General features: G+C 31.4%; 2 protein-coding genes across 3 annotated transcripts in view; both read right to left on the bottom strand.

Moving 5' to 3' along the window:
* Positions 1–7,247, bottom strand: part of LOC107452310 (diacylglycerol kinase theta) — a 41,581-nt gene extending 34,334 nt beyond the window's left edge. For both annotated transcript variants that reach the window (XM_043043102.2, XM_043043101.2), the window contains exons 1-4: positions 7,116–7,247; positions 3,650–3,744; positions 2,194–2,260; positions 1,507–1,645 (exon numbers count right to left, since the gene is read on the bottom strand). In XM_043043102.2, coding sequence (XP_042899036.1) covers positions 1,507–1,645; positions 2,194–2,260; positions 3,650–3,700 — 257 coding nt within the window. In that variant the 5' untranslated portion in view covers positions 3,701–3,744; positions 7,116–7,247. The remainder of the gene's footprint in view (positions 1–1,506; positions 1,646–2,193; positions 2,261–3,649; positions 3,745–7,115) is intronic.
* Positions 7,123–15,745, bottom strand: part of LOC122269518 (diacylglycerol kinase theta-like) — a 49,883-nt gene continuing 41,260 nt past the window's right edge. The window contains exon 6 of the mRNA XM_043043103.2: positions 7,123–7,352. Coding sequence (XP_042899037.2) covers positions 7,344–7,352 — 9 coding nt within the window. The 3' untranslated portion in view covers positions 7,123–7,343. The remainder of the gene's footprint in view (positions 7,353–15,745) is intronic.

The following is a 15,745-nucleotide window of genomic DNA, read 5'->3' as shown; positions in this document are numbered from 1 at the left end:
AAATCTTTGCTTTGTCATTTCATTTCAAATTATTGTCATGGATTTTAGCTCGGTATTATTTACTAATTTAGTTTGGAAAATAAACTTACAATGATTGTTAAATAATATTAGCTTTAAGGAAATATTAAGTGTAAAATTAAATGGCATAATAATAGGGTTTAAATGCCACAGAGAGAAACTTAATAGTTATTACGTACTCGAAGTTTTAAAAAAAAACTCGTTTTAACACGTTGAATGCCACGCTAATTTTACATGGCTTGCCAGTCTGGCCAAAATGATTTTTTCCTTATGTATTGCATTAATTTCTTCAAACCATTTTAGTAACAATAATAATATAAAAAAATTAAAAACGTTAAAAATTTACTCGAATTATGTGTGTCTAATAATCCTGGCTTCACCGGTCACCGGTGGCCCCTGTGGAGCTACGACAAACTCAGAGCCGGTCACCGGTGACACACATGGCATTTAACGTGCTAAACTATGCCTGTCAAAAATTTCTGAAAAAAAAGAAGAAAGCTATAATAAGCAAGATGTGAGAAAAGTTCACTGTAAAAAATTCCGGATTATGCTAAAAAATACTGGTTAAATGTCGATACTTAATGTGCCGATGCTTTTTACCGAGACATGCCATGGAGCAAAAAATCTGATGTACCGTAATTTTTACAGTTATAATTATCGTGAAATCACTCTAATTAAATAAATATTACAGTGAAAGTTAGGATATTATATTTTACGGTAAAAATAGGATGATGCACGCAAATTGCCGGTACGTTACACTGAAATTTAATCTGGAATTTTTTACAGCGAAAAAGGCAAATCTCCCCGATGCATACATATTGTTTAATAGAACTAGTTAGTATTATGGTTGTTTTTAATGAAAGATTAAAAAAACTCAATATATCTATTTAAAAAGAAAAGGAAATTAATGGTAGACTTTATTGTAAGAACTAAATCTCCTACAATAGTGTTTTTGATTTTTAACAAAAAAAGAAAGTAAGCAAGTCACTTCAAAGGTAAAGTTTTTGTTATTAATAAATTTATCTCATAAATGTAAAAATGGCTTATCTTCAAACACTTGTAATAAGTTGTGAATTCGAAAAACATTTGTGATTCTCCTATATAAAGGGAAATTTTAAAAAAAAAATTTTAATGTAATAAAGCAGAAAACATTTTTCCCGTTTATTGTTGAACACATCTCAACAAAAGTGATTAAATGATTTTTATGCATTTTTCTTTTTTTTTTAAAGAAAAATATATAGGCTAATTAACTTTTTTCCTCAAAATTTCAATTTTGAAACAACAAACACATGTTTATTTGAACAGAAATTTTTTGTTAAAAGTACATTTAAATATAATAAAACTTTATTTCAATGTAAAACATTTGGAATTCTTTGACGCACAATATATTTCACACACCTAAAATTTTATTTAAGAAAAAAAAATCGAATGCAGTACACTAATAAAAATTTGACTTAAGACAACAACTGATTGAGTCAACGCACTTACCCCAGTTTTCCAGGATAAACTTTGATGTAACCGGATTGTGGATCTGGTGGACGAAACCTGAGAAATATTGCTGACCGCCCATCTCTCCGCGTTAGATTTTGAAGAGGAGCAGCTGATTCTAGTTCTTTTTCATTAGCATCTAGGCATAAATATTAATGGATTTAAGAACAATATTGAGATTTCATTCCAAGTATTTCATCAAAAAATGTTTTACGGCGACGAAATGATAAATGAACTAGTAAATAATGATAAATCCCACTTTTTCCATGGGTAACACTTTTCCCATAGGTTCCTGCTTCTTAGAATTGTTCCCTGATAGGCGCTAGACAAGTTTTTGGAATTTATACTAGATGACAGAGCAATGCACAAAAATATTATTTTTAAAATTAGCATATGTGTCACTAAAATATTTCTTAAACGCAGTCCGGAATTTTTTTTAAAATGCGGCTTATTATAGTATAACCCATGTTTTGTATATCCCATAAATATTTTGTGGTATTTTTATAACTTAATATAAAATGCATTTTTTTATATTTGTGTCATCAAGACACTGCAGTAATCCATTTTTGAATCCAATGAACTTATTCGTGATGATAAATGCAATATGGAACAAATATTTATTGCCAGAAGTGTCTCCTACTTGTAACTGATATTTGTAATATTAAGGTAAGATATTTCTTTACTTACCATATGCATCCGTTAAGTAATATAACCTGGCATCATCATAAACATGAAACGCTCTTAGAGCTGCCATCTGCAAGAAAACATTAAAACAAAAATGAAGACTCTTCTAACAAAGCAAATATAAAATAAATTAAATTTAAAAGTATTAAAATGAAATATTAAGTAGAATGAAATATGATGATAAGTCGATGGCCACAGACACGTATGTTTTAATCACAAAGCCTCATGATTATGTTTGAAGATATTAATCTGTGTTTTGCGTAAGCGTTACGTAAATTTTCACCTGTATGTATACAAAGCGAATTCTTTGATGCTATAAACTGAATAGGATTACATATTAAAATAAAATTCTGGATGAGAAATTTAAATTATGATTTCAATTGCAATTATTTTTTCTCAGTTGGCCATCTATATAAAACCTATCCTATTGAAAACCAAGATTACACTGTCAGAAACTTCGGAGCAGGTTAAACCATCATTCAAAATATGCTGCAACCTATGGTAATACGTTAAGCAACATGTCGAAGTTCTGAAACATTGATACATAATACTATGGTTCAACTTCAACGGACACATCATTACGTTTACATTTTATTAGGGTGGAGCACATTTGCATTATCGTTAAGCTTTGAATAAATTTTTCTAAGAATGAAAGTGTTGTAATGAGAAGAACACTATGGTCATAACTGCCAGAATATGATTCAATCTATCGTGTATCTATGGCAACACCAAAAGGCTTGGTCATTCTTACCAAAGCATTTTTTAACTATTTTGGTAAAATTAACAATAAAATATAATTTTATAATGTGTGATAAAATTTGGTAATTTTATCATGTCCAAATATGGCATAAATATGGCAAATATGGCATAAAACCATTAATTCAGATATGGCATAAAACCATTAATTCAGTTACTTTTCAGTTTTGTATTTTTTACTAAGTGTGTGGTAATAAGAACTATAATTTTGAAAACCAAAATGTCTGGTAAACTGTAATAAACGGAAAAATTACTAAATGAATGATTTAAATACTGCATATTTTGGTTCTTTTATTTAGAATAATGGAATTTTTACCATAAATTTCATTGCCATAAAGTACGGTAATCTTACCAGAATTTCATTTCCTTGTACTGATTTCAAATTATGCCTAGTGGGCACTATAAGATTTAAATAAAAACCAATACTGATGTTTTTGAGAGAAGTGCATAAAAAGAATAAAATTATTGAAGGAGCAATCCAATTTTCAAAATTATTGGGTACATGCTCCCTGCAGTAGACTTAACTCTAGCCCTTCTATATATTATAATTATTGTTTGCATAGTTGCATCTGAACAGAATTCTACAATTTTTTGAAACTCAGACAAAATGAATTACTTTTTTGTTTTTCTGAATCTAAAACTAATTTCCTACAATTAAATTTGTTAATTTGTCAAAAAAAACTTTTAGAAAATTAATACTTACAATTACATCTTCTTTCGTTGAATTTCTCGGCATTGTGATTGTCCTAAACATTCTATTTTTAACGCCTCCATTTCCATCATAAACTTTAAAAGTTTCTGTTAGAAAAAAACATTTACATTAGTCTTTATCAAAGTATTTTCCATTCCACTATAAAAATTAATGTCAGTTAACGATGAAGCACTATTTTTGATAATTTCTGCACGTACTGTAAAATAATAAGGGTGTGACATTAGGTCACTCACTATTTTTAGATCTCAAAATTTGTAATTCCTTGAGTTAATTTGGTATTTTTTACACTTTCCCTTTTGCAAGTGGACAGGAATGTTGCTCCCCTCAATTCGTAGAACAGCATGTGTGTCGGCTCTTGTGATCTATGCAAGTGAGGACTTTTACTTCTACATTTTTTGGTTGTTTCTTAACCGTAACTATCTAAACTATTAAATATGTCATGAATGCTGGGTTATGAATATGGATAAAACTTAATTTATTCGCATTTGGTAAAAATATATTTCTGGAGTAGATATTCATCTTCATTAATCTTGACTAAACCTTTAATTTATTTTCATGTATCACAAGTTGTACTTACGGTAGTAATGCTTAATGTATACATTTTTAAATCCATTATCTTTTTTTATAATAAGGTTTAAAAAAAACGGTTGTAATATTATTTCACTGTCAACAATTATCTTAAAGGGAAAAAAAATTGTCTTATCCAAGATCATATAATGTTAATTATGAGGGGTCTGATTTCCTTGCAGTTTTACTGTTGTTACTTTGCTTATTGTGTTAACATAAGTCTTTCTACACAAATTTAATTTTCGATTCTATTGAGATAAAATTTAAATTTGATCAGTTTGCTCGGTTACCATTTGAGCAATATACGTGCTCGGAAAATTGGTGGAATTAAATGTCCTGTGGTTGATCACTGAGCAGTGCCATTGGTACAGGGATCTGGAGAAAATTTCCGTTCCTTTCAGATCTGTAAATTGAGAAAGTGACCTCACCAATGAGTGGTACTGCCATCTATCCGTATGATTTTGAGCTAAAACGTACCTTCACCCCTTTGGTGTTCTTTTGTTAAACGAAAGGCGCACCTTCCTGACCTAATTTGCTTAATTTACCTAAAGGCCAATGGCTGGCGAGCCTGGCATATCCAAGTGTCATTAGAAACAACAACAGAAGCAACACCTTTATAACTTTGTTCTCGGACTACTTGTATTTATTTTTTATTCAGTTTTTGTCTGTTAAAACTCGTTATATATGCAAAAAAGATTATATAGCTATTGTGATTATATAGCTCGTTTGCAAAAGAGATTATATAGCTATTGTGTGAAAATTAATTCTTTTCTTGCTCTTTTATTTAATATCCTACGCTGAGTGAACGCAAATTAAATCTAAAGTGTTAATTTTTAATAATTATAATACCGTAACTAATAGTATTTGTCACATCACCCAAACATGGCCAATCATAGTCCCCTTTTTAAGGCTCGATCTTTTAACAACCATGGGTGGAAATCCACGCAATTTTGACCCTGGTCAGTCGATGTGGGCAGCGCCTGAGCTAGTACCCCTATCTGTTAATTTCCACACCTCATCCAAAGAGATGTCTTTCGGCCACGACAAATTTAACGAATTGTTTGCTGCGTTTTGTTTTGTCTGCTGCCAGGATCGAACTCACTGCTCCCATCTGTCCAATAGGGACTGCGCCACCGGTGCACTGATGTGTTTATGATAAAATGTAATATAATAAGTTAATATCATGCAAGTACTTTATAATATGAGAAAGGAACTAAGCTTTTGTCGTTAAATATGTAATCCTGATTAATATTAAAGATCAAAAGGAGTACTAATAAAAGAGAATAATATAATTAAGAGATAGAAAACAAATATTACTGAAAAATACCATATGTAAATTCTGTTTCAATTTTTATCCAACAGAAGATATTTCGAATTTTTTTTTTTTTTTTTTTTTTTTTTTTTTTTTTTTTTTTTTTTTTTTTTTTTGAATTTTGGATCCTATCTAGGTATTTTTCAGACCATTAAAAGTGGTAAGATATTAATTTTCTTTTTATTATGCATAAAAGCAAAAAAAAAATTTCTTATCAGGGGTGAATGTATTCAGGGTGTACCCCTTGGCCTTGGACTTGGATATGAGTTTGGCCGAAGTACCTGCCCGCGAATGCGGGCACCTCACTTCTTCCTCTGACTTCTGGCCCTAGGGCAATTGAGACTAGTGGCTTTAGTTCAGGGGAAAGTATTAGCAGTTTACTAACATAGGTTAGCTATCTATAATGTTATTTACTGGGAAGGTCTCTAGAATCATTAGCATGAAAAATACAATAAATTGAAAAGATATGTACAAAATTATTTACAGGATTTGAAAATAGGGAAAATAAAATATCATATATTTACAATATTTACATATTAACATTATTTATATAACATGATGTTTGTATTATTTAGAGTGAACCTCTGTTATAACGATGACCCGATAGTCCCCCGAAATTCCGGGTTTTTTATATCATCCCTCAGGTCTAGAAACTATGAGCAAGGCGTGTCATTTTCTCGTGTACCTCCACATATCTCAAGATTATAGATTGGCGGACTTCTGCGAATCAAAACTAATAATCCAACAAAAATTTCACCTAAAATTTAAACCTTGAAACCTTCTCTAAATCACGTTATCAAAACTTTTTTATAAACGTGATACACCAATTTGATTTGTCGGATTTTCACCGTTTTTAATATTTGAAACTACGTCGGAATCCACTAATATCGGGATTCATATTCTCGCGATTTTAATATCAAGCATTGATTTTCATTTTTGCCTGATTTAAAAGTTACTTATTGTACATCGTATTCACGTGATTTAAAAATAAAATATAGTAATTTTTATTTACACGTGAGTTTAAAATCCAATGTCACGATTCGTATTTACATGATTTGAAAATCCAATATCGCGATTTGTATTTTCGCATTCTTAAAATCCAATATCGCGATTCATATTCGCGTGATTTTAAAATTTAATATCGCGGTTCTTCTAAGAACTAAGTTTTTTTCTTAAACAAGTTACAATAAAGGTGTGATATCTCTCATTGGTAGGTAATTTAACTATAAATCTTTGTTCAAAAAGTTATATTTAAATATGAATAGTATTTAAATTAATATCTTTGCTATCGAGTTTTTGCGCTTAAAATTTTCTATTTTTTTTCATTTGTTTTGTGTCGTAATCACCTCTGTTAAATGCAGATCTTTCTTTTTTAAATATGAATAAAATATCCATTTTTCTTTAACATAAACAATTAATAAAAAAGATACTAAACACCTTTGTCTGTTTTCGTAATTTATAATATCATCTGCATTAATTAATAGCAAAAGTTACATTTTCAAAGATCGCTTTCGCTCATAAAAATCCGATTATTAGATAAAAAGTTTATTCTAAGTTAAAAAGAACACATATACCTACCTTCTTCTTTGTCTTTCAGGCAACATTCTTCATAATCTTTACTTTTAAGATCACTGGATGAAGAAAATTCTTCAGAAATGCTTCTAGCTGTAAAACAGAAACATAATTTAAATGAGTACTAAACCCATTGAAGCCTAGGGACCCTTTATGGAAGCCGATTCTGAAAAGACAGCATTATCACAGGAATAATTTTTAGACACAAAATTATAAATTCATTATTTTTGAACATTAATTTCTCTTAGGTTTTATAAGTGACATAATGCATTAATAAATTACAGGATAATGATAATGATCCAATATGCAATAATTTTTACAGTATTAATTACAATAAAATCATTAAATCACTCTATTTAAATAAATATTACGATATAATATTTTACGTTAAATATGAATTTTACGGGAAAATGTTTTTTTACTGATAATGCACCCTAAGTGCCAGTATTTTAAACCGTACTTTGATTTTATAGTATACGACATTTTCAATAATAAATATTTGATATTTGAGATTAATAAAAAAAATTCCAGCAATATATTTTACTCTTCCTAAAACTAACACTTATTATTTACTTTTTCAAAAAAAATTAACTTTTTTTAAATTTAAGTATGGTTTTTATTTAATTTCCATAACTTTTACAGTAGAATATTAGTTCAATGGTACATCGATGCATAAAAAGTAGAATTTGTCGGTTTCAACTTAATTCTTTCAACAAAAAAAGAGGTTTCATTAGATTTTTGATGCAACAATTATAATATTTAAGACATTTGAATCGTTGAATTGAAACATAGTATTAAAAACTTTTCTGATATAAATCACTATTAAATTATTTAAGTTTTAAATATTTAAAAATCTCAATTTTATATGCTTTTTTAAGAAACCTGAGTTTGTAGTTCCCAATATTTTCTTAAAATTTTGTTTACTAACGTTTTTTATTATAAAATTTTTTTATCGTAATTATTATTATATATTAGAAAATAAGGAAAGAATTATGTAAAAATTAGAGCCAATTTAAGTAAGCAAATAAAACCGAAGGTTTTGACAACAGGACACTAACTGCAGTTTGTAGCGAAAATATTTTATTGAACTAAAAGGTGTTATTAAAAGCATTAAATTCTTCCTCCATAAATTAGTTAATTTTATAAACCAATAAAGATGTTTAATGAGCCGATCTTAATGCTTTAAGATTATTAAATGAGTTGTTTCGAAGAGCTTGACTTTATGAATGCTATTTAAGTTAAAAATAACTTTTTGCGAGCACTGATTCTCGACCTTTTATAAATCAACTTCTTTAAACCGGTAAAAAAGTATGTAATGATAGCATTTAGTACAATAATAAAACACATGTTTTCTTTTAAAATTTCAGTAACGAAATGCACAAAATAACAATAAAGCACACTTAAGCAAACATTGCGCTGTATTTTATGCTGCAAAATAAATAAAATTTAGAACACAGAGTTTGCATGTAAGTTTACACAGAAATATATATTGGACAGAAAATACAAAGATTTTTTATAAACAATTCGCTACTGTTATTCTCAGTGATACAGAAAATGATGTCAAAGTAGCTTATTTGTTATCAATGCATCAAATTATTATAAAAGCTACAGTTAAATTGTATAAAATGGTACATTTTAGTATTTTAATTATTTGAAAGGAATAGGAATAGGATCCTTTACCATGAGAGCAAATATTTATAACAGAAATGTTATATGATGCTTTAAATACACTCTATAACAAAAAAATCGACACACCAAGAAGGAATTGTCCGGTTGAAACGAAAATTGGTGGATAGGAAGACAATGTACAGAATAGTAAATGATTAAAATTTCAGAACAATTGAATAATTTATTGCAGAGTTACAGTAACAAGTTCAATAAGGTGTTGACCCGCCTCTAGCCTGGATGCAAGCTGCCACACGGAGTGACATAGACCGATAAAGCTCCCGGATGGTCTCTTGTGGTATTTCCGGCCAAATTCGATCCAATTGTCGAACGAGGTCATCAACATTCCGTGCCAGATGCAATCGCCTTCCCATCATATCCCAAATATGTTCGATGGGAGAGAGATCTGGTGATCTGGCAGGCCAAGGAAGAGTTTGACAAGCTTGCAGACAGCAACATTGCCTGTTTGCAGACAGCAACATTGCCTGCTTGCAGACAGCAACATTGCCTTTGGCATTGCCCGCTGAAAAACCAGCCCAGGGCACTGCAAAAGGAACGGAAGCAAAACAGGTCTTAGGATGTCGTCGACGTACCGCTGTGCAGTAAGTGTACCTCTAATGACGACCAAGGGGGTCCGGCTGTCAAAGGAAATGGCACCCCAGACCATAATGCCTTGTTGAGGGCTGTTGTGGCGTGCAATAGTGAAAGCAGGATCCCCCCTCTGTCCTGTGCGTCTCCAAACACGTCTTTGATGATCGTCAGGACACAGTTGGAAGCGAGATTCGTCGTTAAAAACTATACGTCCCCGGTCGGCATCATTCTAGCCTGATCGAGCGTCGATTTTGCGCGTCTTAGTTCGTTCTTGGTGCGTTAATGTTTTTGTAATAGAGTGTAGTTAAAAGTAAATTTAACTAAACAGAGTGTGAATACAGGGTGTCTCAGAATTATTCGGACAAATTTTAGATGATGTAGGGGACATCACAAGGACTCAGAATTACATAGCAACCCATGTCTCGGAAGCATCATGGAAAAGTAGTATGACAGAGATTGAGATAATCTGAAATATTTACTGGGCAAAGATATTGCATATGCTAGGGTAGATAATATGGGAAAATGTCCCAAAAATGTTCAAAGCTTGCACCAGTGCTAGCGATACATGTGTCACACCGTCGGGCCATGGATTTTATTTAATATTTTAATACAGTCGTTGAACAACTGACCTAATTTTTAAGTTTACGACTACTGGTGTTCAACTCAGTAGCCTTGTAAATTTGAACCCAATACAGTACACAAGGGAACTCCTGGATCAAATATTGGGAGAAATTTACCTTCGTGGAGGACTTTTTGATAGAACTAACCCTCAATTGCGTTACATGGAGAGCAAGACCAAGAGAACCTTCCACGGTTATCCTGACGGTATAGAGACTCTAATCCAGGATCCGTCTTCCACTGAGGATATTTCACGTCAGCACTGTGGTTGGTGCAAGACGGATGCGGCCAGTCATCGCAGGGATTCGAGCCTGGTTCACGTCATTGGAAGACGAATGCTCTATTCCCTGAATCATCGAAGCTCGTGGATTGGCGGATTCGCTCAAATACTCCTGGATTTTGTTGGGTATTGCAGCACAGATGGTTCTTTCGGAATTCCCAGGTGTTGCGTAATCAGCACTTTTCAGTGCACTCTAAAGACAGAAATCCATGTTGTTTAAATCAGGAGAACGTGGTGGCTACGGTCCACCGCACCTAATACATTGATGACCAAGTACCTAATTCAAATGTTCATGAATCCTTCAAACCACGAACGGAATGTTATGAATGTCCTTTGTGGGCGATGGCAGCTCAAATGACTGCCGCAATATAGATCTGTTTCCTCTGATGCTTTTGTGATCAACATTCCGTGGCTGCTAACGAAGACGATTCTGAACACACACGGTGCGCCTTAACCAAAGTTAAATAAAATGCTCTTACACCTAGAAAATTTGAAGAGATTTTGAATTTACAATGTTAACAGATATTAAAAATCAAAAAATCAAGATCATCTGTGGGGAGATTTTTAAAAAAATCCACTTTGAACATTTTTGCGCACGATTTTGAAATATCTGGCGTTGTTTTATATCAATAGAAAGGAAAGAAATGATATAATAATTATTTTTCAGTTGTAATTCTATTAAACTTTTATTATTTAAACATTTTACTGCTGATAAAATATGAAAATGTAACATAATTTAATTATAATTACATCAATTTAAACATGTGAAGCATTGTATCTACAAACAGCGCTCGAAAGGTGTTTAGAATAACCGGGGTGATCTGCAGCAACCTTATTAATTTCCCAGGAAGACTTTAAGAAATCAAAATGTACGGACTCCATCGCCTGCTCCCAAAAAAATGCTAATCCTTCACCGTTTTTGTCACAGAACTGTTCAATGTGAAAAAAAACTGCATGAAACTTTGGTGTAACGCTGACACCTAAGTCCATGTAGCTCTTTTTGAAAGCTTCTATACATGCTTTGTAGTTTTGGTCAAGATTATTTCCGAAGCAAGCAGAAACCACTTTTTTGAAGTCGTCAAATACTTTAACGTACTTCAGTATTGCTAGATTTTTAAACTGGCAGGCATGCAAAACACTTTATCCAAAAGTGTTTTGCATGCATTTTCTTTAAACCCAGAACATCCTCGTCTGATTTCATGCTGAACGTGACAAGCTTTTGTCCATGTCAGCGATTCATTTTCACATTCTTTCAACATATGCGTGAAAACAGTGTTAACAACACCAAGCATAAGGTGTAATTCTGCCGGTGGAATAATGTCTAGGAATGTTTTTCCTCCAACAGTTGCAATTAGAGGTGGATGAATGCAATTGAAATAATCTTTCGCTTTGTTTTTTGAACCTTTTCCTTCAGTCAGCCAACTTGTATAATACGATGAAACATTTTCGGAGGATCTCAATCCACCACAGCTGCTTAGCTCATCTTTCTTGGCATAACAATAAGTGCATGGATATGCGCTGCTGTGCGACATTATACCTGCTAAGACATGCGCTAACCTCAAATCGGTTGCAATTGTGCCGTGGAAACGACTTATATTCAACGTTGAAATGAGTTGATCCACATTCTTATAATTTTCTTGTGCAATCGAAATGGCTACTAGAATGAATAGTCGTTTAACTCCAGAATCCTTAAATTTCCTTGCAGCTATCCCTTACCGCTGCACTCGAAGTCCAACTCATTTGATTGTACAGAAAGACATATTTTTAACAATCTACCTCCTCCATCAATACCCATTTTTAAGTGAACATCCAGTACATCTCGTTTATTTTTCACATACTGAACAAAAGCAAGAACATCTTTGCAGTAAACTCCAAGCGCAGGAGCATCCGAGACTTCATCGCCTTTTATACAAACGAAAGGAAATTCCTTAAAATCAAAATAATCGTCGACAGAATGAGCTGTGATATTAAGTTTTGTTTTTTATCCTGGTTCAATTGCTTTTCTACTTCGTGTACACACACGAATGAGAGCTGCCATTTTTAAAGTCACAGTGCTTGTGCTAATTTCACAATGCTTGTGTCGCTAAAGTCGATTTAAGTTTTTATTACTTTTGTTTTTTAAGTAGTGGTTCATTGACTATAATTAGCAATTAAAAAACTTTTAATAATTATAAACTTTATTATAAACGGTTATTATAAATATTTAGTACAAATATGTCATTTTTTTCTTACATTTATAAGTATAAAATGATGCTAACATTTTTGAAATATCGTACTTCGTGAGCAAAAATGTTCAAAGTGGATTTTTTTTTAAATCTCTTTACAGATTATTTTAATTTTTCGATATTTATTATCAAAGAACATTGTAAATTCAGAATCTCTTCTAATTTTCAAGGTGTAAGAGCATTTAATTTAATTTTAGTTAAGGCGCACCGTGCACAGGTTGCTATGCATATCTGAATTCTTGTGAGGAATTTAAAGTTTGGGTAATTATCCTGAAACACCTTGCAATTTGTTTTTATTTATACCTGAAGAAGTGTTTCAATTTCATTTTGCCAATTTAAAGTATTTGTTAAAATTTCAAATTATGGAACAGGAAAGAAAAGATTTGATTATTTATCATTTTTCAAGCAGAGTAGTTTATAATCACACTTACACAAAATAACATGTATTCTCACTTTTATTTTTTGTAGTTCTTGTTTATTATGACTAAATATAAGTTTTTAAAAGAAAACCTGTGCGAAAATTTAATTCTGGTTCCAACTTAAAACTAATTTTTTGCTATCGAAGTAATTTTTTTATTATGTAATGTTTCATACACATTCCCAAACTTAAAAAAAAACTTTAGTATTTCTTTGATATCTGTACTTAGGTAGAATATACAACAATTTAAAAATTATACTTACAAATAATTTACAGCTATTGTAATGAGTACTTTTAATCATTGAAAATTCTTTACAATTACTTAAAAATTATTGATTGCAATAAATTAATTAAGATATGCGTTACCACAAGCAAAATATTTTTATAATCAAATTTAAGTTTTATTTTTGGTAATCAAAATAAAGTTAAAGGGGTTTATATTATTTACTTAATTATATAATTATTTTACATACAAAACCAATATCTTTCAATAGAAAAACTGGTTAAAAATTATTGCGAATCATATATTTAATTGGTAATAATATCATTACAGCATTAATATATCATTTTTTGAAATATTTGCAGTGCTTGAATTCACTCTTCATTCATTTCTTTATAAAAACATGCTTTTGGTTTCTGTCCTAATTTATACTATTGATCTAGCTCAAATTAGATAATAAAAGATTCAATTCTTTTCCATGAAATAATTTCTGTTGAGCTACTTGTATTTAACTAGTAAAAAATCGTGAAAAAAAATATTGGAGCTATTTACTTAAATACGATTAATTATAAGTAAAATAAATTCTCTAAAAACTGTAAAAATATTAATCACGTTATAACGATAGTAAAATTATTTTACCAAACTATAATATTAAAAATTGTATTATATTCTGCTTAATCATTTTAAAAAAGTATAGTTCAGATAATAGTGATCTTATTCATTACTTTGCCATAGGAAGCATTTAAGAGAAATTTAAAGTTTTGTGCAGGAATACGTTTACAAGAATATTTTATTATATGTGTACAGCGGTGTGTTAATTTACCAATACCCTGCACCATATTCCAGCAGTAAATTTCCTTACAATGAAATCCAAACGAATTCGTTCTTTTTTAGCACAATATTTGATTTTTTAATGAACAAACAATATTCTATATTTATATTTCATCAACTTAATATCAATAATACTTAATTTTTTTTCAGCACAAACTTATCATTTGAGATCAAACTGACAACCAAGGAAGCGATAGGTGGGCAATAATATTTTACGTAAAGTATAAAAATTTGAGCATGAAGTAATTTTATCAGCATTCTGTTCTATATTCTATTCAAAACTTTTTTGTATACGCATAGTTAAAATTATATTAATCTTAAATTTGTAAAATACTTATTCTGACTCGGCAAAATTTTAGAATTTACAATGAAACTAATGTTTTGCGTTGGAGTATGTAATTTTTTACACTAAGTTTAAAGATTATCTGCGATATACATTACTTTTGCAGAAAATAGAAAACTCCCTAACAAATTGACTCTTTTAACACAATATTTGTTTGTTCACTGAAATATATAATAATAGAAGGGCTACTGCTTAAATAAGACAGAACATGCGTGATAGTTTCAGAAATATTGTTGAGACAAAAACACCATCATTTAGGTAATAAAGGAGGTTAAGAATATAGCGAATTAACTAGCACGCATGAGAGCATTTATATTGAATGTAAAGCTATGCTACTTACGGAGTAGTCCGATTCTTTATGGCAGAAGTTGATTTCCTCGTTCCTTTACTCAGGCATAATGATGAAGAGATACTTGAAATCGAAATTCTAGGATTACTTTTAAGTATTCAATCAAGAGCAGCAATGGATTCATTGGTGATCACTGACCCATCCTTTTTGAAGAGTTTAAAATTGGCATCCACCCTTCATGAATTTGCTTACAGTCATTCGTTCCAAGCTGTGTTCAATGTAAACAGTCAATATTTTGACAATAAAGGCTGGTTCACTCTCATCTTTTGGCTCATATAGTTGCGCTTTGTTTAGTTCTTGATGCATCCATCTTTAAAACGACTTTGCATTCTGTTCAAATGCTATTATGTTTTCAATTATATGCAGTTTCCTACCTTTCATAATCCTTAATGGTGGTGCCACTATCGTTACTATGAATTTGACACGCGTCCATTTTTTGTTTGAGCAATACTTATATATTCAGATTAAATCTAAACTAAAATTATAACTTTCTGTAAAGGCAAAGTTACTATTTAAAAGGAAACTAATAATCTAAGAAGCAACATGTAGGCAGTAATATTTTGTGCAAAATATTAAAGCAAGTACCAGTTTATAGATTTTTTTGCCCTGTGCTGTTCTCTACACAGCTACATTTCGTGATAAATGTCTAACAAAACAATATTGTTTTGCTTAGGGGCGTGCAACAACAAATTCGGCGCTGACTGTCGTCCTTAGTTATAAAATACACTCTATAACAAAAAAATCGACGCACCGAGAAGCAATCATCCTATCGCTTCTTGGTACCAGATTACAGTGATGCATGGCTCGATCAGGCTGGAATGATGCCGACTGGGGACGTATAGTCTTTAGCGACGAATCCCGCTTCCAACTGTGTCCTGACGATCATCGAAGACGTGTTTGAAGACGCACAGGGCAGAGAGGGGATTATGCCTTCACTATTGCACGCCACACCGGCCCTCAACAAGGCATTATGGTCTGGGGTGCCATTTCCTTTGACAGCCGGACCCCTTTGGTCGTCATTAGAGGTACACTTACTGCACAGCGGTACGTCGACGACATCCTAAGACCTGTTTTGCTACCGTTCCTTTTGCAGCGC

The sequence above is a fragment of the Parasteatoda tepidariorum genome, chromosome 3 (genome assembly GCF_043381705.1).
Source record: "Parasteatoda tepidariorum isolate YZ-2023 chromosome 3, CAS_Ptep_4.0, whole genome shotgun sequence".
In the NCBI taxonomy this organism is placed as follows: Eukaryota; Metazoa; Arthropoda; class Arachnida; order Araneae; family Theridiidae; genus Parasteatoda; species Parasteatoda tepidariorum.
Note: the sequence above shows the minus strand (reverse complement) of the source record. Positions and strands in the feature narration are given on the sequence as shown.